Raw genomic sequence first — 25,427 nt, forward strand, 5'->3', positions numbered from 1 at the left:
AAATCTGTTTTATAATCAATATGTCTAAAATGAAATAAACAAAGGCAAAGACCCTAATAAATTTAAAGTGTAAGAAGCTAGTAATAAAAGGTCAAAACAATAGTTAAAGTATTTCATTTCCTGTATTTACAACAAACACCACTAATTTGGAACGGTCTACAAATTCCAAAAAAAATAAAAAAAATAAAAAAAAATATAAGATGATGAATATATATAATTACACACTGCAGTTAACTGTCAGAAGCAGAAGGAAGATTGACTAACACCACTATATATATTCTGCTGGTGAATAAATCGAATAAAAATGAATATGTTGTATCATCCAACGAATATTTTCAGAAAATATAAACAGGACGGGCGGGCACCAAGAAAATAAAATGAAATACTACCATAGTGTTGTCTGTGTACTTTTTCTCAAATATGTATGAACAGACAAAATAATTAAAATAAAAAATAAAAACAAAAAAGAAAAGGAAAATCTAAAGCTGATCACATGATGTGTTCGTCCTATGTGATACTACACTTGTATTCATGAGATCGCGGTTAAAATTTTGGTATCATAGTTATAAACAAAGGAAGTATATTTTGATCTTGGTCAGTTGGATTCTGGCAATTGCCCTATATGTTGTTCTAATTATTTAATCCAGTTATAGTTATGAGAACTTTGAGCTAAATCATACATCAATCGATATGCCTGCCGTCCAAAGGTGATAATCTAAACTTTTCAAAGAAAGCCATAAGTATCTACATTTTCCCTAGTCCCTCCTCTCCCATACATCGCTACTCGCACTGTTGCACTGCCCTTCTACCGTGTCCCCCATACCTCCCCCTATTGTAGTAGATAAAAGTATTCCTAAATCATTCTTTCCCCCATGTTCCCAAACGTCACTGCACTTAATTGCCCCCTCTCCCACTCCCACTCGTGACTGTATCTTGCCTCTTGTTGCCTCCTGCCCATCTTTTTTTAACTATAGAATAAAACAGAAAAGAGAAATAGAAATAGAAATACCAAAAAAAAAGGAATATTATATTTACAAAGACGTGAGTTTTTGACTTGGAAAAAGTGGCAATTAGAGAAACAGAAAAACTGGGAAATTTGGGTCCCTTTTATATTAAATTTTTTTATAAGCAACAATTGATATTCTTTTCGTTTTTGTGTCATTTGAATACAAATCAATATATTAATTAATTAATTAAAAAAAAAGGGGGGAGGCGAGCCAACGTGTATTGAAGCGAGACTGGCGGTACTCGGGGTTAGGGGTTGCCGCCCACCAGTACTTCCGTCAGAGATATCTGTGTTTTTCTATGTGTTTCCCCCTTTTTTTATATTTTTAGTATCCTTTTAGTTCCTCCCGCTTGCACTCTTTTTTTGGCCCTATATCTCCGTAACCGCTAGCCGGGTAAATTCAAAAAAGAATATCACGTGTATTAACATACACGTGATATGTACTACTTGTCGTTTCCTAGTGTGTGTTTATGTGTTTTTTTGTTTTTTTGTTTTTTTGCTCATATCCCACGAACAAATAACCTTGCATAAGACAAACAGCTATAACAGCTATAAATGTGTGTTGATGTTTTCTTTAGACTCTTCCTACTTCCCCCTTTCCTTTTTTCCCACAAAGCAAAATTCACTCCTAACAATTACCAATCCGTCCGTTACATTCCTCTTTTTTTTTAGCCTTCTATGCTAGTCTAGTGCTAAACGAAACTGTGGCTAGACAGACAGACAGACAATATTATATCCTAATGGCCCGTCCCGTATTCATTCATCATTCATAAACTTAAGCTTAAGCTTAAGCTTAAGTTTAAGCTAACTTGAGCTGAATATGTATATCTATTTTGTAGTTATTCATATAGATTGGATTCCGAAGTTATATGAATATTACGATAACATTACTTAAATATAATACAGTACTATACTTGATAGAAATATGGAATCATGATTAATTCTCTATACCAATGACACACACTCACTCTCTCTCTTTCTCTTTCTCTCCCGTTTAGTAGTCCTAATTACACATTTTTACGTTCGTCACCGTAAATGGTTCCTTTCTTTACTCTGTTTAGCTCTCACTTCACACACTTTTTTACCCATTTTCACATCCATGTTTTAAATATATTTCCTGTTCTTTGTACAGCGTTTTCTTAGTGAAAAGTCGATTTGGGTATTTTAAAAAAGGTTCGTTCTGTTACCAAAAAAAATTTGAAATTTAAAATTTAAAAAAAAAAAAATACAAATTGATTTATATTCGATGATATTTAAAGTTTATAAAGTTCAAATCAAAGGTCGATGACCAAAGGTTATACTATATTTTATTTAGATGCTTCTAAGAAGTGTATATTAAGGGGAATTAGTTTCTTGGATTTAGGTGTGGTTGTATTTATTTAGTATTGCCCAAAAAAATAAATTTTTATTGATTGTTGTACTAGTTGGAAAATAAAAATAAAAATAAAAATTAAAATTAAAATAAAAATTGAAAAATAAAACACAATTGTAGAAACTAGACATAAAAATAGAGAGACGTATTCAAGTAATATTTTAATAGTTTTATGATGTTGGATGTACAGAAAAGGTGGTCATGGGGGTTGATATTACTGGGGATTGTTGTAATATTATGGGTTCTATCGTCATTTTTAATTAATATTATATTCAAGGATAATTTGTATAGGAAACCGTTTTTTATTACTTATATTAATACAGTTTCGTTTATTTTTTATTTGGTACCTTTATTGTTCACATTTACTAAAAACTTAATAAGAAATGGTTGTAGTAATCCAATTCAGAATTTACATGAAGAGTTAGTTATTGCTCAAGAAGGTCATCATGAGGTTGATGATGAAGAAGAGACTGATCCTCTATTGATAAATAGAACAAAGTCAAATAAATCACAAAATGAGAGGTTATCGTTAAATGAAACTATTTGGTTAAGTTTACAATTTTGTTCCCTATGGTTTTTAGCAAATTTAGTGACAAACGCTTCATTAGCTTACACAAGTGTTGCTTCACAAACTATTCTATCTTCAACTTCTTCGTTTTTCACCTTATTTATCGGAGCTATTTGGAAAGTGGAATCGGTTACAAAATCTAAATTACTAGGTTCCTTAATTTCATTCATTGGTATCCTGTTTGTTACTCATTCTGATTATTATAATTATGATTATCCGCCAATAACAAAACCACATTCATTGGCATCATTATTTGATGGTGACTCAAACAGTCCATTTAAAATAGTCTTCGGAAACATATTAGCATTATCTGGCGCTTTATTATATAGTGTCTATTCAATTTTATTAAAGCATAAGGTTCAAGATGAAACTAGACTAAATATGCATATTTTCTTTGGATTTGTTGGTTTTTTTACGTTGGTACTGTTTTGGCCAATAATGTTGTTATTACAATATTACAATTGGGAGACTTTTGAATTACCTTCCTCTAAAAAGGTTACAATTATTATAATATTGAACTGTTTAATTACATTTATTAGTGATTATTGCTGGGCCAACGCAATGTTATTAACGACACCTTTCATTGTTACAGTAGGGCTTTCGGTGACAATCCCATTGGCAATGTTGGGTGATTTTATTTTTGTTGATAGATCGATGACATTGATATATGTAGTTGGTGCAGCTTTAATCATGGGTTCTTTCCTAATTATCAACACAGACTCGGAACAGGAACAAATTGAAAATCAACTCCAAATTCAAATTCAAGAAGAACAAATTTAATGCATTCATGATACATCTTTCTTTTATTCGTATCCAACTAAATCTTTTTTTTAACTCATTTAAGTCTTGACAACAACAAAAAAATTTTACACATTAGATCACAATTTACTTTTAATTTCTGATACAACTTTATGGGAAGCATTGTATAATTATTATATATAAATAGATTATACTATTCATCAATCTGGGATTCTATATATTTTTATTTTTATTTTTACTATTATCACTATTATCACTATTATCATTATTATTATCTATGGGAGATGTTTAACAAAAATGGGAATATCTTTCTTGGGTTTCCATTATTTAATATCATATAGGGATGGATATTTATACATATGGTTATATATACTATTAATATGCTTTTAAAATGAGAATGCATAACCTGGACTTTTTATCATAAAACAACTGATATAATAACTGAATGAGTAAAATATTGACACTGTTAGGAATAAACAAGAAATAAACTTTACATTTTCGTTAACTGATAATTTTGGTAAACAGATCAAAAGTAAAGTTTGTAAGCCTAATACCAAATACATGGTCGAAACTGTAAATATTTCAATACCGAATTGCCAATTCATACCACCACTAAAATACATTATTTCTCCTTTATCATTTCTAGCGATAAACGGTATACCCTTAATCTCAGTAAATTTATAACCAGTTATACTTAAAAAGATTACGGTAAATGAAAAAACAGCCATGGCAAATTTTGATTTATTGTTAACTCTTGGTAAAATAATTTTTTTCAATATAATAAATACTAGCATTGAAGTACCAAAATAAAATATAAATTCATCATATTTAAATGGTTCATTGATTTTAATTAGAATGTTTAAAGTTTTGCCTAAGAAATTTGCCAATGCCATCAATTCTTTGACTACACGTTCAGTTAACTCATATTGATAAAATTGTGAGGTTGACCATTTGAAAGAATTGTCTGTAGCAGGAGGATAAACTAGTAAATGAGGAATAAATTTTAATTTTAAATCTTGTGCTAGTTTTTTATTAACCCCCACATCAGCAATATAAAACAACACATTTAAATCAGGATATTGATAATATATTTGGTTACTTGCTTGACGAAGAGTTTCTTCAAATTCATTACACATATCGCAAGCCTTACCATTTAATTCACCTCTCATGGTAATATACAATACAGTGGAGTAACCTTTAACACCACCCATTAAGGATTCATAATTTTCATCTGTGACTTCAATGATTCTATCCCTATCTCTTAAACTTAATAAAGGTTTTACATCATCTATCAAACAACATACCAATTGAGATGTAATTGACACTAAGAACCAAACTAGTAAATTGACATTCATTCTTGAATTCAAAATGTATTTGTTTTCTTTTTTCTAATAATAATAATATATATATTTAAAGGGAACGTAACGAACTAGACAGTCAGAACCTCAATTGAATCCTGACACTCAAGTGCAGCAATAATATATTATCAAATAACAAACTTCAATTAACCTATGTCCTATCCTCTAGGTTAGTTCGACCACTAATCAACCTGATAATTTACCCAATTTGTCTGTTCAATTTGCATTAGATTTGTTTGATATTTTTAAAAAAGCTCTAATAATTTTTAATATATCCGGAATGGAACCTTTAAAAATTGAATAAATCAAAGAATGAAGGATGATTTAATGATCTACTCGTTATAAATATATTTATGAATGTAGGCTTATTGGTATATTTATGTGGGTATTAGTTGGAGGTTTATGTTCTATTTGTATGTTAATTTAGTATACTGGAAAAAATAGAAGCATAGCTATAATTGCAGGATGAGTACTACATTACAATTATTGGCAAATTACTATAAATCTGTTATAGAGGGCGAAAGAATCTATTATGAAAATGTAATAGGGAAAGAAGAAAGGCAACAATCTTCTAATGATGGGTCTACTTTGACAAAATCAAGTGGAAGTGATACTTTAATGTTACAAAGACAAATAACTCAATTGAATACGGATTTGCAAGTTTTACGACATGAGAATGAACAACTAAAAGAGATGCAAAAGACGCATAGAGCTTTAATGGAATCAAAATTGAAGAGTTCTAAAAAGATTATAGAAAATTTGAAGAATGATTTAAGAAATAATAATAATACTGATGATCAAAATAACGGCGAACAAAATACTATAGATATCAACAAAGAAGAATTGCAACATTCTTCGAGAATTTCGACAATGGTAAGTAAGAAAATTGGGTTTCAATTGTTATCACCTATGAATGAAAGATTGTTACGTGGAACAGGTAGAAATACTGATAAAAATCAACTTAGTGGGTTACGTTATGTGATTAGTACAGGAAAACATACAATATTTGATGAAAGTTATCAAGATGATACAGATAACTCAAAAGATGATGGTGTTGATGGAGTCTTGTTGGCAAATCCTGTTAAAAATGTGGAAAAACTGGCAAATTTAGTGTTACCTAGTGATGCTCTTTCAGATGGAAATACATCACCGACTCCAAGATTATCTTCATCGCATACAGAAACAAGTGATAGGAATGAACACTATAAAAAACGTAAATTAGCTCGGAAAAGAATACAAAATTTAGATAGTGATGATAGTTTGCAATAGATTCGAAATAGTGCATACATCCTTGTTCAAATTTGAATAAGCATTCCTGGGAATATTATTTGAAATGAGTTAATAATATACATATATGTATATATATATAAATATACAATTGGCATAAATTAAATATTTAATTAAAATACATTTTAATACATAATATAGATGAATCAAATACATTATTGTATTCTTGAAAGACCAGCTTCCTTTTAAAGTTAACTTTTAAGCTGGTGAATATATTTACATATCGTAATAATAAGTGTTTGGGGTTTTTGGATTTCATAATTTTGATTTTAGACCATTTAACCTATATTTTACATCTTTTAGTACTTTTGTATTTGGTTCCCATTCTTCAAATTCCTTAATTAACAAATCAATTTCTCCTCTGTCTAAATATTTATTTGTTTCGTATATCAAGCCACGCATACACCATGGTAGGTTATAAGGATTGTTACCTAGTTGTGACAATTTATATGGTCTGTATCCTACTGGAGTCTCTTCTGGGATATCAGACGTTTCTAATGCAAATTTTATTCCTAATTCGTAGACTTGAGCTTCGTTGTATACTGTCGAATGTCCACCGCCAGTCAATGGGCCCGCCAATGATGAACTGATTTCTTTAATTATTCCGTGATCATCATGGCCTAGATCTATTAGTTTGCCAGCGATATCAACAATTCTAGTTATAAATTTTGGAGTTCTTGAATCTCTGTCAATAAATGTTGCCCTAAAAATATTTGGATGATGAGCAAATAAACATATTGATGAATATAATGGGACTAGTTGGTCATTAATTGATCCAACAAAAGTGATCTTTACATTTCTCCGAATTATCGTTTTTAGATTTTGGATATACATCCTAGATAGGGTTGAATCAAATTTTTGGAATTCAAATAATTCTTTTAAGGAGTCACTTTCGATTGTTGAATATGCACGAACGAAAAGAGTTTGGTCGGCGCCATAAAATGGACCATTATTGACACCTGCCATTGCTAAAACAGAAATAACTTTTTTACCTGAAGAATATGGTAATTCATCATTGCTATCGAAATATGATGTGTTTGGACGTATAATACCTGTGTCGATTAATCTTCCTAATAAGATAATTGTTACAGGGCAACCTTGTGAATGTGCTACAAAATAGATGAAATCTGCACTATTTATTTCATTGATATTATTTTCCAAAGTGTCATAAAAGAAGTTTACTCTTTCTAAAACTTTACCTTCACGTTCCAAGGCAATTTTATTTATTTCAATAGGTGTATTGTATTTACTAAAATAACTCCTTACAATTTTTTCAGCTTCTGTTATGAATTTTGCTGAAGTTCCTGTTGGTTCACCAATAAATGGTCTAATCATTCTAGTTGGGAAGAAACCATGGACGCCTATGATTAATACTTTTATTGGTTTAGTTCCTTTATTAGATAGTTCGAACAATTTTTTATGAGGGCCTTGATTGTATAAGAATTTTTCTCTTGGTCTTTTCGCAATTAGATTTAAATTTGTTGCAATTTTTGAAATAGATGTTGAGACAGTAGACCATGTCGTTACCTTTGGCAATACATCAAAACTGGGTACTACAATATTGGGATTTATTAAACTTTCATCTAATGATTTAGTCTCTGTATCACTAATAGGGGTATTATTTCTTTGTAATTCTGAAGAGTTATCTAATTGATCATCATAGATGATAGTGTTGGATAAAGGTTTGACTAAATTTGTAATTGGTAATACCTTTTTAGAATTTACAGTTGTATTCTGATTACTATTTGAACCTCTACTTAAAAAGGACCAACCTCTTGATCTAGTATCCTGAGTAGTTACTTGAAGACTTGGAGAAGATGGTACAGAAGATGATTTTTTACTTGTCGTAGTGTTACTATTGTTTGTTCCAGTACTGGTATCATCCTTTTCTGTAGTTGATTGTACATTATCCTTTACTAAAGTTGCAGTAACATCGGAGTTTGTCTTTTGACTATTGTCATTATTATCAACTGGAATTGTACTAGTAGCAACCTCAGAAGACCCCCATAGTGACCAAGTTCTAGTATTTGACTTCTTGAAACTGTGTTTATCAGTTGAATTTGTACTGCCATTTGATTCAGGACGTACAACACCATTTGAACTATTTGAAGTTGAGCTCAACACTCTTTGTATTGAGCCCACAGAAAGTTTATCATTGCTCTTCAAAGAGGCCATACTCAAGGCCCAATTATATTTAAATATCAATGGGTATATTTAATCTTGTTAGAATATCCTTTTTTAACAAGAGGCCTATTGTATGAACAAATCGAATTGATATCAAAGGATTCCTTTATATATATAATTATTAAGACCAATGAAGCCTACCTACCGTTTAAGAGCTTAATTTTGAAATACTCCAAAAAATAAAAAGGGAAAGTAATGTTGGCAATAAAGTAACTAATAACAAATACCAATATACATATGACACCAGAATTCTTGTCTAGATTGATTTGATCTGTAATGAACTGTTCACTGTTGATTTTTTAAAACATTTTTATTCATGATTTCCAAAATTTGTTCACGACCATTAAATCAGCTTTTAATTTAACATCATTATATAATAAGTTTCCTGAAATTTTGAGTACTTCCATAACGTTATTTAAGTAAGATTGGTAAAAGAAGCAAAGGTTTTGGTGTTATAGAAGTATAAGAGTGAGTGGGAAGGTTGAAGGAGACTACAATCGTTTTTAATAGGGTATATGACAGTTTCAGAGAAGAAGAGAAGGGTTACTATTGAAGATTTCTTTAGTAAGAAATCGAATTCCGACAATAGCAATGTGAGCAAAAGAGTCAAAACTGTTGCTTCAAAAGATGCTAACAATGGAGATGACAAGATGGCCGATACAAAAGTTGTTATCAAGAGTAAACTAGAATTTCGTGAGTCGTTGAGCTCTATGTTGGACTCTTTATTGAGCTTAGAGCTGGAGACGATTGAAGATTCGTGGTTTGTTGAGTTGGAAGAAGAATTCAAGAAACCGTATTTTGTTAAATTGAAACAATTTGTAACTTCTGAACAAAAGAGTCAGACAGTGTTTCCAATCCCAAAAGACATATATTCATGGAGTAGGTTGACACCCTTTGATAAGGTGAAAGTAGTGATAATAGGACAAGATCCGTATCACAATTTTAATCAAGCTCATGGGCTAGCATTTTCTGTGAAATCACCAACTCCAGCACCACCATCGTTGAAAAACATTTATAAAGAATTAAAACAGAATTATGGTGACTTTGTGATCGATAATAGCACTGGTGATTTAACACCATGGGCTATACAAGGAGTATTACTTTTAAATACATCGTTAACAGTAAGAGCGCACAATGCAAATTCACATTCGAAGAAAGGTTGGGAACAATTCACAAAGAAGGTCGTTGAAAACCTAATCAAAGATAGAGAGGATAAAAATACAAGTTTAGTTTTTTTACTATGGGGTAACAATGCCATCAATTTGGTTGAATCGATATTAGGAAAGGAAACCAACCTTGGAGACAATATCAAAGTATTTAAATCTGTTCATCCGTCACCATTAAGTGCGAGTAGGGGGTTTTTTGGAAACAATCATTTTAGAAAGATAAATGAATGGTTATATAACGAAAGAAAAGAGAAGATGATCGATTGGAGTGTTGTACCAGGCAAGACAATTAAGGAAGTTCAAGAATTGAACGGCAAATTGTGAATAAAAGAAAACTTTTAAATAATTAATAAACAATTACATTTACAATTGCAATTACAATTACAATTATATACATATACACATATATATCAGATCAATAACCTTAAATTCAATTGTAATTCGACCATAATCTTGCGATGAGGTGACACGTGAACTTGAAATTAATTTTGTTTTACGCGTCAGTTACCAATTGCTACGGTGTTTTATAGACGTTGTTTTTCTTTTTTTCTTTTTTTTTTCTATGGTACAATTAAAAGTAAAAATTGCAACTGAAGTTATAAAAGAAGAGAGAGAATTACAAACGAAATGTATTGAAAGAAAGGTTTAGTTTTTAATTCAAGATGATGATGATGATTGTGAATCAAGATCGAGAGGTTTTAGACTTTTGAATGAATTAGAGGATTCTATTTGGCTTTTGTGGGAGGGTGATAATTTTTATATTTAATTTGCGGTGAAGTTTTTATGGTTTGGGTGGAGAGACAAGAGACAGATTATTATTCTTTTTTATTTTTGGTTCCAGTGTAGAATAATTTAAGATAACAAAAAGTGATTAATTATGGATTCGTCAGTCTTTTCTAATAATTCAGGTTCTGTTTCTGTGGAGACATCGGTAGAGATTTCAGACTCAAGAGTTGAGGGAATTCATAAGGTATCTAAAGGTAGCAGTGGCGTTCAGTCATTGTTAGAAGATGCTTATAGATACTCTGCTCATTCTGATTATACTTTACCAGGTGGGTTTTTAAGACAGAGAAAGCCTCCCAAGAGGTTTGTTGATTCGAGTGATGATGAAGGTGATGGACCTACTGACAAAAAGGTAGTCAAAATAAACCAGAAAAAGAGCATGCTTTCCAATGGCGTGAAAAGTAAGTCGATTTTAAATTCTGGTAAGAGCATTGATGGTTTGAAGAAAAAACCCAATGGCAAAGATAAAAAAAATGGTAAAGTCACTTCCATTGAAAAAACTGTAAAGTCAAATTCAAAGTCAAAGTCAGAGTCAAAGCTAAAAACAAATCTGAAAACAAAACTTAAAACAAAAGCAGAATTAAAATCAAAGTCAAAATCAAAATCAACAGCAGACTCAAAGCCTGTATCGAAGTTGGAATCAAATGCAACTTCATCAAAGGCAAAGTACACTAAAAAAAATAAGAAATCACCTGAACCTGCATTGCTAAATAATTCTGTTAATGGAGATAGTCCAAATGATTCTGAGAATACCAATAATGATAACGAAAATAAAGTAATAAACGATGTTCCAGTAACTCCTTCAAGTTTTGCAGATTTAACATCACCCTTTTTTGAATTTAAATACAAATTTTTTGACATAGATTATTTGAAATCAAATGATAGATTTAAAGGTAATATAACTCAATCAATATCTATAACTGAAAAGTATTATAAATCAAAGGGTGATAATATAATCCCAAAATTTGTAAAACTGAAATATCCATTGTTTTTAAATTATGAAGAAGAATATCACATTGACTTTAGCAATGAATCGTTTTCCACAATATACAACCCAATGTCAGAAATTGGTAAAATAATAGAGTATTGTACTGAAATCTATATTCCGGATCAATTTTTAAAACAACTTGAAACTGAAGTGATAAAACCTCTAAATGAAACATTTGATAATTCTGATGAACTAGGGTTTATAAATACTGTAAACAGATATAATGACATTATTGAGAAAATACCAAGAGATTTAATGATAGAAAAATTAAACAATACAAAATCAATTCCAAAGAACTTTATTCATGATTTCCTGCATATAATTTACACAAGAACTATTCATCCAAAAGCCAATAAGCTACGTCAATATGCAGCATTTAGCAGTTTTGTCTACGGTGAATTATTACCTTCGTTTCTATCAGAAGTATACTCAGAATGTTCATTAAAAGAAGGCGATGTCTTTATGGATCTGGGATCTGGTGTTGGGAATTGTGTTGTTCAGGCTGCATTGGAATATGGATGTGGACTAAGTTTTGGGTGTGAAATTATGGAGAATGCTTCTGATTTAACCGAAGCACAATTTGCAGAACTTCAACAAAGAGCTAGATTATTTGGTATTAGATTGAGTCCAGTAGAATACTCTTTGCGAGAAAGTTTTGTTGATAATAAACGTGTTGATGAATTGATAAAAAAGTGTGATGTATTATTGGTGAATAACTTCTTATTTGATTCTAAATTGAATCTTGAAGTTGAAAAAATAATACAAAATTGTAAATCTGGTTGTAAAATTATATCATTGAAAAGTTTGAGACCATTAACATATACAATTGATTTCGATGATATTGAAAATATATTGAATAGGCTAAGTGTTAAAAAGCACAAATTGAAAGAGAATAGTGTCTCCTGGACTCATAGAGGAGGTGAGTTTTATATCTCGACTGTTTTATCTGATGTTGACGATTCATTATTTACATCAAATGCTGGACATAGAAGGAATGAAAGATTAAAATATACACGATAAAGATTGCATACCTATATAAACCAGTCTGATGATGATAGCGATGGTGATAATAATAATGATGATGATGATGATGATGATATTAATGGCTTAAAATTATCATGATGAAGAACCTAGTCTACTTTAAGTTACTTTAAAAGTGATAATAATAGTTATAATAAAAGAAGGTTTCAAATAACATTGTAATATTACATAATCATAAAGTGCAATTATTAATATGGGGTATATTGTCTTTATATGGGCAATAATATTCAAATTTGCAGAGAATAAAGTATAGAGTTAAAGAAGAATTAAGTCTACATCGTTATGATATTAGATTACAATTTCTTTTTTAAAATACAAAAGTTTATATAAGAAAATATATGTGTATAATAAACATCTATAGTACAAACCATAAAATAATAGCCCCATATTTTAAAAAAAAAAGCCAAGAGAGAGGTAAAAACAAAATTAATTTAGCAACTTTAGAAATTGAGTCTAACATCTAAAGCCACAATTATCAATCAATTAGTTTTTCAAGGATTCTTCTTGACCACTTAATAAAGTAAAGGTTGGAGCTTGTAATTTATCTCTACCTTTTAAGAAATCTAACTCCATAACAAAGTTAAATTCTAATACTTTAGCACCAATTTTTTCTACCAATTCACCAGCAGCTTTAGCAGAACCACCAGTAGCAATGATGTCATCAACAATGATAACGTTGGAACCAGCTGGAATGGCATTTTTTTGCATTTCAAAAACATCACTACCGTATTCCTTTTGGTAAGTAGCTTGGACACAATCACCTGGTAATTTACCAGCTTTTCTAACTGGGACAAAACCAACTCCTAAGGCTAAAGCCAAAGATGGACCAAACAAGAAACCTCTAGATTCTAAACCAATGATATAGTCAATCTTAACATTTGGGAAGGCTTCAGCCAAATGTAACTTGAAAGCATCAATCAATTTTTGAAAAGTCTTAGCGTCTGTGAAAATTGGTAGGAAATCTTCAAATAAGATACCTTCACTTGGGAAGTTTGGATATTGCTTTAAAGCAGCTTTCAAATCAGCAGCGTAAGAAGTAATGGACATTTTTGTTGTTATCTTGCGGTCGGTTTGGTATTATTGAGTCCTATTTTCTCGAATAAACTATTTTACCAAAAATAAATAAGAATGACCTCAAATATAAGATATTATATAGATTTGAATCCTGTTGGTAATGCCTAAAGCTAGCAAATTGATAATATATCATCGAGATATTTTGACAAAAGCTCAAATTTTCGATTTCGAAAATTTGGCGATGAGATGAGATTTGTGAAAAAAAAATAAAAAGAAACAAAAAAGTTCCCATTCCAAAGGGAATGTGCAAAAAATGGGAAAAAGAAACGAATATAAAAATAAAAAGATCTCACTCAGACAGTCTGTGTGCTTGTCGTTCAGGTTTAAGGTTAACGAACTAGCTCTACTATTAATGGTGGGATCTGATACTAGTTTCCTAACTGAGATCAACGGTTTTATTTTTTGTTAATGGTATCATTTATTATTGATTGGAGATGTATCTACTTTTAAATGTATATAAATATGCTAAGTTTATGGTTATTTGTTTGATACTTGTAGATGTACTAAACATTTCATCATTTTTTTAACTGCTAATACATGCCATGGGATTTGGGCTGAATCTCCATTTGAGACACCAAACCATGTGCTTAATGCAGCTAAATTTCTGTATTCTTCTAAAATTGTCTTTAATAATTGGGTACTGTCGGAATGCGGGCAATTTAATAGATTGACTTCAAATTTGTCCCAAAGAGCTTCGCCTGCAGCTTCATGGAATTTCATTAATGCACCGCTTTTAATTGCACATCTATGTTGAGAATTAGATAATGGGAAAGGACTTTTGAAGATAATTCCATGTACTTCATAATCAATATCTCTAATTTCATATTCTTCTAGGTCCTCTTTTTGTAATGCATTTGTATAGTTTTCATTTTTGAAAAATTTCTTGAATGATGGGTAATTCTCATCTTGATCATAAAACGATATCTTTTCAGTATCATCAACACACACAACTGCCAAATGGACATTTCTTCCCGATAGCCTTCTCCAGTTCATCAATTCATCATCAGGTAATACGCTGTTTAATCTTGTTAATATCAAACAAATTTTACCATATTTCTTAGATGCCAATTTTAATGCAATATACCATATTTCATTACATGTTTCATCAAACTTATTTTTAGATGATCCAACATACCAAGCTCTTGTTAAATTATCATTACCGTTACTATCTGAGAAGGCGGCGAATACCCACTGTTTATCAAGACTTCTAGAATATGCTAAATGGATATATGAATCATAATGGATAACTGATGGACCTCCACTGGATTGAAGAGTACGGAATTTTATCTTCTCTGGGTGTTTAGGCGCTATCGATGCAAATTTTATTGATTTCTGGGGTAAAATGTTATAGATACTAACACATTGATTAAAATATTCGTCGATTGATACTAGCGGATTGTTGATGAAATCCATTAGAATAGCTTTGAAGAAAATTTGAGCATTTGGAATTTTAGATTTTACCTCATTATTTATAATCTCGAACTTTGAAGTCATCTCAACTAAATCAGATAATCTATTAGTTTTCAGTGGTAAAACCAACAATAACGGTACTTCCTTACCGGAGCTTTTATTTGTTGAACAATATGACACAATCTGGGCAGCCAAAAGTAATAGCTTGTTATCTTCATAATCTTGTAAATAGATCATACCTTGAGTATCTTCATTATTAAGTTTTAATAATTCACAAAATCCAAATTCATATCCGATATATGTTTGACATAAGGTGGATACAAATGTAGAACAATTTTCTTTACTTGAAGTAGTTATTAACAAAAACCTGAAATTTTTGATGCCCTTAGAAGGTTTTAGATTTAAATATTTGCTGAAAGGTTGTGAATCTGCTCTTATCTTTATGATATCATGATGCTTCTTAACGTATACGTATGGTTCTCTCATTGGGTAAAATTGGGAGATTATATCACTGCCATTGATTCTATCAAAATTTGGAAACAAATTACTTATTACATTAGTAATTAATCCATTTGTGCACGATGTGATCCCTTTGTAGCTTCTTGAAGGAATATTTAATCCTTGTAGGGTATCAAAATCATAAACTAGCTGTTCGGATAGCAGATTCAGGACACGTTGATTATCATCTGAAATTGTAAGAGATGGAGTGGAAGATAAAAATACCTCTGGAATAGTGGATAAAGGCATATGACGTAATAAAAAGGGAAGACTTGATAAAGGATTTGAAGAAAACTCGAAGTTTGCTGGTTGTAGTTCAGTTCCCTTTGGTTCAAAATTTGTCTCAATAATATCAACATGAGCCAAATCGGGACTTCTATTTGCGGATAACGGTTGGTCCCTTGTAATTGGCATTTTAGGAAATATATCTGATGATGACTTCGAATCGACATCCATTGGACCATAGGAGGCCTCTATTGCACGAATTGGTGAATCATTTGTATTCATACCATTTTGGTTTATCTTCCATATAGAGTTCAAGTTCTCTTTCATTACATCAATATTATTGTTATCATTTCCTGAAAGTAATTCACCACGTAAGAGACTAGGAGGCAAAGGCTCTGATAAAACTTGTAAAGAATTTTGTTCCAAGAATTGTGAATCTGTTCCATTGTTGTCTGTTCCCCTTTCTATTGGTTTAACCTCTAGGCCTTCAAGGTCGTCGCTGAAGTCACTGTCATCATCTTCTGAAGTAGATAATCCATTCTTTGAAATATCGAAATTTAAAGCTTCTTCATTGTGAGACGGACTAAAAGAGAATTTACCACCATTTTTATACTTGTTATCCACAGTATGTTCAATGATTGGATTGAAATTTAAAGGAGCAAATACACTTTTACGTCTATCTCTTGGAGTTTCGACAGGCAATGGTGCACCTGGATCTGTATAAAGGGGAGTATTGGATAAAGTGATCTCATCTAATGGAATATCGAGATATTTTCTTTTATTGTTAGGTTTTGCAACATTTATAATATTCTCGTTCTCAGAATGTCTGAAAAAATTTTGATCTGATAAATTTGTATTGCTTTTCGTTGCATCTTCATCATCTGACAGTCCAAACATATCTTCTGTGATTTCATCTGATGATTCTCTTTTGTTTCTTGATTTTTCTTCTGAAGAGTTATTACTTTCGCCGAACAAATCTTCTTCTTCTTCTTCTTCTTCTTCCTCTACTTCTTCTCCGTCCTCCTCCTCCTCTGCACCTGCTACTACCTCTTGTTCTTCTTCTTCCTCTCCAAATAATTCTTTATCAGCTGCCGAATTGTTAGATTCATTTTCCAACTGAGAAGATTCTTTTGATAAGTTAGGGGTTCTTTCGGTTGATCTTATTTGGTTGTCAAAGTTTAAGATTCTTCTATTTGATTCGCTTTTCAATGGGCTACCCAATAGATCAGGGTTATAGTTTCTTTTATCGTTCAAATGATCTAAATCCGAAGTTATGAGTTCACTCATTCCGAACTGTTCTACTGAATTTGCGTTTCTCTTTTCCATTGTATAGTTTATATTTGAATCTGAAGGTGTTATCTTTTGTTTATAACTTTGTGTGCTACCATTTGAAGAGATGGCCATATTTCTTTGAAAATTCTGGAATTGGTCTGTATAGGCGCCTCCTGAACTCAATGGGTTTGTTCCCGTCAGGATGCCTGAACTTCCTGGAGTTCTGTATGCAGAAGATTGTCTTAATTGTATGAAGTTATCTACGATATCCAAAGCGTCATCTAAATTAAAGTTTAAATCGTCTATATCTCGTTTTGGTGAAGATGGTTTTTTCTTGTCTACTTGTAATGCGGGCTGTACAAAGATTAAGTCGATTGGCCATATTACGGATCTTGAATCCTTTGGTGTGTCTATGTAGGAGGAAATACGAGGGATATGGCCATTAAAGTGACCTAGATGTGGGATTAATTTCACCCATTGTAAATTTTTTTTTGAGATTAAATCAATACCATGAGAAATGAGTAAAGTGTTTAGCAAAGCATCTGAATTTTCCGGAGGTTGTGCTATACATGCAGAAATATTTGAAGAAGGTAAATAAGCTCTTGTACCTAAGGGTAGTAGATAGATTGCATTATTTTTCAAAAAGGAATCATCTAAGTTGTTTAAGTTCAATTGAACGATGTTTAAATTTTTCAACGATAATGAAATGGTCAAGTCGCCATTTTCGAATAGATGTGGTTCTACTTGGAAGATGCAAGTTGAATTTTTTGAATCCATAAAGATTGAACCGTTACCGAATGGGTACAATTTATTGATTGAAGATTTTGTTAGGTTGATATAGATCATTCTTCTTAGAGCCTTTAGGAAGATTGCGTAGTGAGGGGGTAAGTTTGGTTTTGAATAATTTGAATTGAAGTTTCCTGATTTATCTGGATGTATAATTTCATTTGAGTTATTATTTTTTGGTATATCTGGGATTTGGTCATCGTTCAAACTAAAACACCATAATTCCTTTGAGAGGGAAGCGACTAAAGAGGATGGATTTTTTTTTCTTAATAGTAATTCAGTATGTATAGCCCATTGTTCGTCATTTTTTTTTGAATTGTATTGATTGTAGTTAATTTTTTGTACGTTTGCGATTTTGTAGAAACTGAGGAGTACATTTTCCAAATTGTAAGTACAGTTTTCTAATTCATTCATTTTGATTGTAATTTTATATTAAACGACATTTAATAGTGGTGGATAATGATATATTACGTTAAAAGTGTGAATGTAAATGTGAATGTGAATGTACAAAAAGGTTGTTTGATCAGGAGAGTAAGAAAACCCAATGTGATGTGTGTATACAGTACAGTAGAGGTTTATTAAGTTATTCTATATTATATTATATATGATATTATATTGTTAGTATTTCTTAATTTCGAATAAATTTTGATCCAAAATTTCCGGGCAGTCCAAGTCCAGAGTACGGAGGGAGAGCGGGATGGAGAGAGAGCGGAGTACAGGTCGGGTAAGCTAAACTGCCAAAAAAAATACAAGTCTACAAGAGTGAGTGAGTATTTATACAGTGAAGTAATTAGTTAATTTTGATAGAAACGTGTATAGTTGTAGTGGATATCAGTGTGGTTTGTTTGTTCTATTCCTGAGGAATAGAACAAACATAAATGAAAGAAGAGAGTGGATTTATTTGAACCACACAGAGTTGTACATGAACGTGCATCTCGGACGACAGATTGTTCTCCTTTTATAGTTTTCTTATATTTGTGTCACACAATTTTTGCCCTCCCCTTCCCTGGAATTCCGACTGCGACGGCGGCAAACAAAAAGTACGACGAGAGCCGAGTCACGTGTATGTAGATGTGTTCTTCAGATCAGATTACCCTTCCTAATCCGAATCCTAATCCGGAACCGAAGCTGTCTCTCGTTGTCTTCCATCCGAAAGTTCTTCCACCCGAAAGAACGACAAAAACAAAAACAAAAACAAAAACGACAAAACCGTCCCAAAGTCAGTATGCACCTGCCCCTGTCTGTAATATTCCCCCTTCACTCTCCCCTTCCCTTCCGTGGGCCAAACACAACCCAAAAAAAACACTCGCACTCTCTCCCGTCTCTCCCTTTCTTCCCTCGATTTGGTTCTTATCGCCAAGGGGCAGAGACGGGGTGTTTTAAATCTTGCATCTTGCTGTCTCTGGCTCTGGCTCTGGCAGTGGCAGTGGCAGTGGTGCTCTCCCGTCTGCTAGCGCTGTCCTCCTCATGCCGGACCCACTGCGCTCTGTAGCAAAAATGGATGAGCCGTAAAAATTCACAATCCATTCACTCAACCCAATCCAGTCACCCAACCCAACCCAACCAGAAAAAAAAATATTACCACACATCGCTAAAACTCTTAACGCTGGTTTGATCTGACTGAAATAATATAGACACTTGTACCCATACCCATACCCATACCCATACCCATACTTGCATCAATTATATTTCAACTCTATATTCCATATTCTCATACTCGCTGTTTAGCAATCATACATACATACATTTATATATATATATATATACTGGTCGGATTCACACTATACTTATTTGTTTCTTGTTGCCATCGCTAGACTACTTTGTGGTGAACTCGATTTTTTTGGTTTTTAGGTTTTTTGTTTTGGCTTCTATTGTAATCACATCTAATCTAATCTACTCGACTTCCGTTATTAATTGATTGATTGATTGATTGATTGATTATACAAAAACTAAACTGCACACTCTGTTTAGATTTCGTTATTATCTTTGTGATTGAATTATTTTATTACCTTTTTCCCTCTCAAAGAAAAATATTATACTGTCTCTCTCCCCCCATATATATATATATATATATACATATACTGAGAAAAGTTGGTGTGTTCAAAAGGCAAAAGAAATTTACTTCCACTAATATAGAGGTTGGTGATCGTGATCGTAATTGCATCGGTTGCTTGCTTATAAAATTCAATTCATTATTGAACTACGGTTTTTAGTCTGTGTTGTCGGGAGCTGTCGAACTCTTCATTGTTTAATTTATTCTAAAAAGTTGTGGAACTTCTTATCTCTGTGCTGCCCCTGTGGTATAAAAATGTCTGACAAAAAAAGATTGACTAACAATAGTAGTAGCGATACTAGCAATGTTAGTCATGTCATACCAGATTATCTACTAGCTCATGAAGTCGGAAGCTTGGGCATCGGTGATCTAGTGAGATATAAAATTACAATAGATAAAGATAAATTAATAGAACAAGGTATATTCATCGACGAATTATTCGTAAAGATTAAAAATAGAGAAAGTCCTCTATTGAAACCTGTCTATCTAACAGGCCCATACGCTTTCTACTTGGATATTAGACCTCATAACTACCATGAAAATGAAGTATATGATGAAAAGGAAGATATTCAATTTTGTAGTGATTTGAAACCAGATGATTCCTTCATTGGTTATTTGGTTATGAATAAAAATTCAAAAGTTGATGATACTAATTGTTATTCTTGGACTTTAGATATTATCTCCCAAGTCGCAGTCACCGCAATCCCAAAATTAGAATTTAGTATGTCCCTAAGTACCGTAAGAAAATTCCCAATGAGAGATAAAAGAAAATTGAAACATTTGGATGGTTTGGATATCGATAAATGGAATACTAATAGTTTATGGAACCTTCCACCAAAATATCCAAAAAAACCAGTGCATTTGGTTATTGTAACCCATGGTATTTTTTCAAATATTGGTTGTGATATGTTATATATTAAAGATTGTATTGAACAGACTACTGACGGCATACCTGAAGAGATAAATCCAAATGTAGTCGTGAGAGGTTGTATGGATAATATGGGTAAATCAGCGTATGGGGTTCATTATCTGGGTGTTAATGTCGCTAAATACATTCTGAAAACGGTAGATGAGTTGAATCAGGAATATAAAGTTGATAAAATCTCTTTTATCGGACACTCCTTAGGTGGGCCCACTCAATCCATGGCAATTCACTACCTATCTGTAATGGAACCAGATTTTTTCGGCCCAAATGGTATAAAACCGGTTAATTTCATTACTTTGGCAAGTCCTTATATCGGTGTCACTGTAGACTTCCCAAAATATGTAACTTTAGCATTGGATTTAGGTGCTCTGGGAATAACTGGTCGTGATTTGACTCTAAAGCATACTCCTCTAACTTCAAAGGAAGGTTTGGCATTTAATAACCACACTACTTTGGCAAAAAATAGAAGTAGATTGAAATTATTATTAGAAGTCATTCCTCAGGAACCTGCAAAACCAATCTTTGAGAGATTTGTTCACAGAACTCTATATGCAAACGTTCTTCACGACGGTATTGTTCCTTTGCGTACCGCAGCCTTGTTATACTTGGACTGGCATAGTTTAGCCAAAGTTAGAAAATTAAGAAGAAGATTAGAAAAATCATCCAATCCAAATATTAATCCATCTTCTCAAGCATCTACAAATTCAGTGACAGCAGCAGTTGGTTCTTTAGAGATTAGTTCAGACCCATCATCTGAAGATTCTGAAGAAGATTTAAATGCTTTAAGTCGACAAACCAGTGTCACTGGTGAGATCCCAGTTGAAAAACAAGATAAAAAAGCAGCATTGCAATGGATGATGCCACAAGCATTAATTCATAATTCTAGATTAAAGCAATATAAAAGGACTCAAACTATTGGAGATGAAGCAGGTGGTATTGAGGAGAAATTTAGTCCTCCTCCAGAAGCGTCTACCACATTATCTGCATTATCTGTATTGACAGCACCAGATCCTACACAAGAGTATATTAAGAATCCAGCAGTAAGGACAGACGCAATTGTCCATGATAAAATATATCATCCAAAGGAATTACCACCTCCACATTATACCGATAGGCCTATTTTGAAAAAAGTTATGTATCCAAATGAAAGAATTAACAGAGTCCAAGAGAGAATCGCCAGAGCATGGCAAGAATCCATGTCCTGGAGAAAGGTATTGGTTGATATTAAGCCAGATTCTCATAACAATATCGTCGTTAGGAGAAGATTTGTTAATTTATTTGGTGCCGTTGCGATAACCCATTTAGTGAATGAACATTTCGGGGAAGAAGCTTGTAAGAAATATGCGGCTATGGATTAGTGAAAAGTGTCATATTGTTTACTTAGTTCCATCAATTGAGTCTATCTTTTATATTTTCCCTCATATAAGTCTCTCTCGAAGTCAATTGTCATTATTTTGACAATAAATGAAAATTTACGAACCATATTAATGAATTCATTATTGTTACTTGTTAACGAATAGCTAAAATTCATAAGCAACAGTCACTGTGAATAGATTCCAATGATGCAATGTTTTTTTGCATCAATTTTTTTTTTACGATTTTAAAGATTGCAGATACCAAAACCAAAAAAGTTTCAAATTTTTTAGTACTTGTAATAGTATAATGATAATAGTAATAGTAATAATAGTACAAAAAGATGAATCATATTGCCAGTTAAATCAATTCCTTTTTTTTTACTAAAGTTATATCTGTGTTTTTTAATGTTTAATATTTATTCCTTTCACTTCTCTGATTAATTATCTTTATGTACATATGATTATTTTATAATTTAGTATTATAGTAGATAATTATTAATGTTAATGAACTATTTTTTTTTTCTGAACCTTAATTTTCCAAAATATTTAAGCGGCGAGAAATTTGAAGTTTTGAAACAATTTATTAAATCTATTGGAAACAGAATACTTAAAAAATCTTTAACATTGTGAGAAGAAGAAGGAGTATAACGTTATGACAATAATTAAGCCAGAACCCAATACTATAGACGAGTTCAAGTTACTTTCAAGTGAAATCAACCAGAACAATAATGGTTCCAAATCTAGCTCAGCGACTATTAGAAGTTCTCAATCATGTCCTAACCGCCCAGCTCTTAGTGATATCTCAAATATTAAAAAGTCACCTAAACAAAAGGAAAAGGATATGTTGAAACAAAAATATGTCAATTTCCTACTCAGTCCTAATGTGGTTGTTGGATCCAATGAGGAGCAGAACAAAATTTTAAAAGTTTCACAAGAGAAAGATATAGGATCAGAGAATCATTTGGTGATTAAGAAGGAGTCGCTAGGATTAATGGAAATACCCAAAGAACATTTGAAGAAGAAAAATTATAAAAACAATGAACTATATGTTGCAAGACATGAGAGTGTAGAAACTGGGAAAAAAATTGAAGAGAAGCTTATTGAATCTAAAGAAATTACAAATACTGATAATATTGGAAATTTTGATGATAAAAATGTCAAACAACAATTTTCTGACTCAGAAAATAATGAGGAAAGAACTTTGAAATATGAAGATATACGTTGTGAATCGCCTGGAGGTTACGAAATATGTGACAAACTGCTATATGAACTTAATGATAATGAAGAATTTGCAGAGAGTCACATGGATGAGATATTTAAGAATCTCCAACCAAATGAAGAAGAATTCTATCGTGATGCAGCAAAGTGGTCACTACCTGAATGGATAGGATTTGGACAGAAAATGATTGATGAATATACTCAACATGTTGGTGAACTTGTTGAACAAAGAATTCAGTTGAGCTATAAATTCGAAATAATTACAAAAGCGATAAATGAAAGAGCAGAAGCTCTTAATAAACGAGGTAAATTGTTGGATACAAAATTGAATAAAATTAAGGATCTAGGGAAAGAAATACTAGAGATCATTTAAAGAAGAGATTAACTTTATTGTTTGCTCTATTACCCTTATGTGTTTGTTTTGTTTGGGGAAATGAAAAAAACGAAGAGGTACGTGAAAATGTTTGATTATCATATAAAATTGTAGAGATACCGTCACATAGCTAGTATAGATTAAGTCACTAGGTATTGGATTAGTTTAAAATATTTCTGTTGTCTTTAATAAATCTGTCTCTGGAATATTTAGTGACATGTTTTTTTACTACACGGCGCTAACAATCCGAATTGTCCGGGTAGTGTTTCTTCGTTTTTTTTTCGCCAAATTTTTGGAATATTTTCAAGTAAAGTGATAATAAGATTCAAATTTAAAGACTAGTCCAGTATTAAGTATAACAATTTAAGATAATCCAGAGTACTAAAGGTTCATAAAGTGATTAATCGTTAATATTTCGGCGTGGACTGATATCTATATAATTGTGGTTGTGTTGATTTTTGATTGTGAATAGTAAATGATAGCTTCATTAGGTTAAAATATACTATTAATTTGAATTTATTACAATCTTTTATATTTGAAGATACAACAATAATAGGCTAAAAAACTATAAAGAATGTTTAGGTTAGGTCATAATAGATTGGTGAATAGTGGTTTGCGTTTTCAATCTACCTTAGGCACAGTTTCTGCTGAGAAATTTCTTCCTAATGCGGTGATACAAGAGAGTAAGTTTGTTCTAGCCACTGTTCGTTCATTCCCTTCATTGGAACCAGTAAGTTTTGTTCCAGTTTCATCTACGCATTTGAATGCTCCGATTAGAAGAGATATTCTGTGGCAGGCTGTAGTTTATGAAAATGATAGAAGAAGAGTCGGTGCCTCTAATCCGCCAGGTAGAAGTGAAAATGGTTATTCCCGTAGAAAATTGCATAAACAAAAAGGTACAGGTAGAGCAAGAGTTGGTGATGCAAACTCTCCAACCAGACACAACGGTGGTCAAGCATTGGCAAGAACAGCTCCTAATAATTATGTTACTGATTTACCAGCAAAATTATATTCAAAAGCTTTTATCAATGCATTAAGTCATCAATATCAATCAGGTAATTTAATTGTCATCGGTAACAAAGATTATCGTTCATCAACTTTGGAAGAGGTATTAGAAGATTCATCATGTCCAACTGATTTAAACCAAATTGAACTATTACCTTCAACTGAAACCGGTGAGGGCGCTGATTTAGTCTTTGACAAATTTTTAAATGAGCATAACCTTGGCAAAAAGAGATTATTATTCATTACCAGTTTCCCAAAATTTGATTTCATGGAGAATACTCAAAAACATAGCGAAAAGGTTGATGTTATTCCAAAGGAGTTAATAGAAGTCAATGATATTTTAAAGGCACAGAAAATATTCATTGATCTTGAGGCTCTAAGCTATTTATGTGTGATGCATGGTACTGATTGAGTAGATGTCTCTTCATGCATAACTTTATAAACATTCATGTATATATAAAATATTATTCACGACATTATCGTATAAATAAGTATATTCCTATATTATATTATTTTTATTCATCAATAATTATTTAAGTACTGTTTTATTGAACAAGTTAAATAATAATGCAATTTAAGTAGGTGATTTGAATATAAATGTGTTAATTTGTTAGAACATATGCTAAATAGTACAAATTATACCGTTATATATGTATTGGTATTGATGATATAATTACAATGCAATGAGTGTCCTTATAATGCTGGAGTTGAATGTGATTGA

At 31.8% G+C, this 25,427-nt stretch overlaps 11 protein-coding genes across 11 annotated transcripts; 7 read left to right on the forward strand and 4 right to left on the reverse strand.

The window, feature by feature from the left end:
• Nucleotides 1-2,550: 2,550 nt before the first annotated feature.
• Kpol_1004p39 (uncharacterized protein) lies at nt 2,551-3,726 on the forward strand (the record flags this gene model as incomplete). The annotated part of the gene is made up of 1 exon (XM_001645472.1): nt 2,551-3,726. One exon carries the CDS (start codon nt 2,551-2,553, stop codon nt 3,724-3,726), a length of 1,176 nt encoding a protein of 391 aa, XP_001645522.1.
• A 365-nt stretch (nt 3,727-4,091) lies between these two features.
• Nucleotides 4,092-5,060, reverse strand: OST6 (dolichyl-diphosphooligosaccharide--protein glycotransferase; the record flags this gene model as incomplete). Its single annotated transcript, XM_001645473.1, has 1 exon — nt 4,092-5,060. One exon carries the CDS (start codon nt 5,058-5,060, stop codon nt 4,092-4,094), a length of 969 nt encoding a protein of 322 aa, XP_001645523.1.
• Nucleotides 5,061-5,528: 468 nt separating this feature from the next.
• LRS4 (Lrs4p) lies at nt 5,529-6,332 on the forward strand (the record flags this gene model as incomplete). The annotated part of the gene is made up of 1 exon (XM_001645474.1): nt 5,529-6,332. The coding sequence occupies one exon, from the start codon at nt 5,529-5,531 to the stop codon at nt 6,330-6,332; it is 804 nt and encodes a 267-aa protein (XP_001645524.1).
• Nucleotides 6,333-6,605: 273 nt separating this feature from the next.
• Kpol_1004p42 (uncharacterized protein) lies at nt 6,606-8,525 on the reverse strand (the record flags this gene model as incomplete). Its single annotated transcript, XM_001645475.1, has 1 exon — nt 6,606-8,525. One exon carries the CDS (start codon nt 8,523-8,525, stop codon nt 6,606-6,608), a length of 1,920 nt encoding a protein of 639 aa, XP_001645525.1.
• Nucleotides 8,526-9,049: 524 nt separating this feature from the next.
• Nucleotides 9,050-10,024, forward strand: UNG1 (uracil-DNA glycosylase; the record flags this gene model as incomplete). The annotated part of the gene is made up of 1 exon (XM_001645476.1): nt 9,050-10,024. The coding sequence occupies one exon, from the start codon at nt 9,050-9,052 to the stop codon at nt 10,022-10,024; it is 975 nt and encodes a 324-aa protein (XP_001645526.1).
• A 553-nt stretch (nt 10,025-10,577) lies between these two features.
• Nucleotides 10,578-12,491, forward strand: DOT1 (histone methyltransferase DOT1; the record flags this gene model as incomplete). Its single annotated transcript, XM_001645477.1, has 1 exon — nt 10,578-12,491. The coding sequence occupies one exon, from the start codon at nt 10,578-10,580 to the stop codon at nt 12,489-12,491; it is 1,914 nt and encodes a 637-aa protein (XP_001645527.1).
• Nucleotides 12,492-12,995: 504 nt separating this feature from the next.
• Nucleotides 12,996-13,559, reverse strand: Kpol_1004p45 (adenine phosphoribosyltransferase; the record flags this gene model as incomplete). The annotated part of the gene is made up of 1 exon (XM_001645478.1): nt 12,996-13,559. The coding sequence occupies one exon, from the start codon at nt 13,557-13,559 to the stop codon at nt 12,996-12,998; it is 564 nt and encodes a 187-aa protein (XP_001645528.1).
• Nucleotides 13,560-14,063: 504 nt separating this feature from the next.
• Nucleotides 14,064-18,191, reverse strand: SSN2 (Ssn2p; the record flags this gene model as incomplete). Its single annotated transcript, XM_001645479.1, has 1 exon — nt 14,064-18,191. The coding sequence occupies one exon, from the start codon at nt 18,189-18,191 to the stop codon at nt 14,064-14,066; it is 4,128 nt and encodes a 1,375-aa protein (XP_001645529.1).
• Nucleotides 18,192-20,085: 1,894 nt separating this feature from the next.
• Kpol_1004p47 (putative hydrolase) lies at nt 20,086-22,113 on the forward strand (the record flags this gene model as incomplete). The annotated part of the gene is made up of 1 exon (XM_001645480.1): nt 20,086-22,113. The coding sequence occupies one exon, from the start codon at nt 20,086-20,088 to the stop codon at nt 22,111-22,113; it is 2,028 nt and encodes a 675-aa protein (XP_001645530.1).
• A 649-nt stretch (nt 22,114-22,762) lies between these two features.
• ECM11 (Ecm11p) lies at nt 22,763-23,701 on the forward strand (the record flags this gene model as incomplete). Its single annotated transcript, XM_001645481.1, has 1 exon — nt 22,763-23,701. One exon carries the CDS (start codon nt 22,763-22,765, stop codon nt 23,699-23,701), a length of 939 nt encoding a protein of 312 aa, XP_001645531.1.
• A 574-nt stretch (nt 23,702-24,275) lies between these two features.
• On the forward strand, nt 24,276-25,118 carry YML6 (mitochondrial 54S ribosomal protein uL4m; the record flags this gene model as incomplete). Its single annotated transcript, XM_001645482.1, has 1 exon — nt 24,276-25,118. The coding sequence occupies one exon, from the start codon at nt 24,276-24,278 to the stop codon at nt 25,116-25,118; it is 843 nt and encodes a 280-aa protein (XP_001645532.1).
• Between the last annotated feature and the right edge of the window lie 309 nt (nt 25,119-25,427).

Source organism: Vanderwaltozyma polyspora, genomic scaffold (assembly GCF_000150035.1).
Source record: "Vanderwaltozyma polyspora DSM 70294 KpolScaffold1004 genomic scaffold, whole genome shotgun sequence".
NCBI classification, from domain to species: domain Eukaryota; kingdom Fungi; phylum Ascomycota; class Saccharomycetes; order Saccharomycetales; family Saccharomycetaceae; genus Vanderwaltozyma; species Vanderwaltozyma polyspora.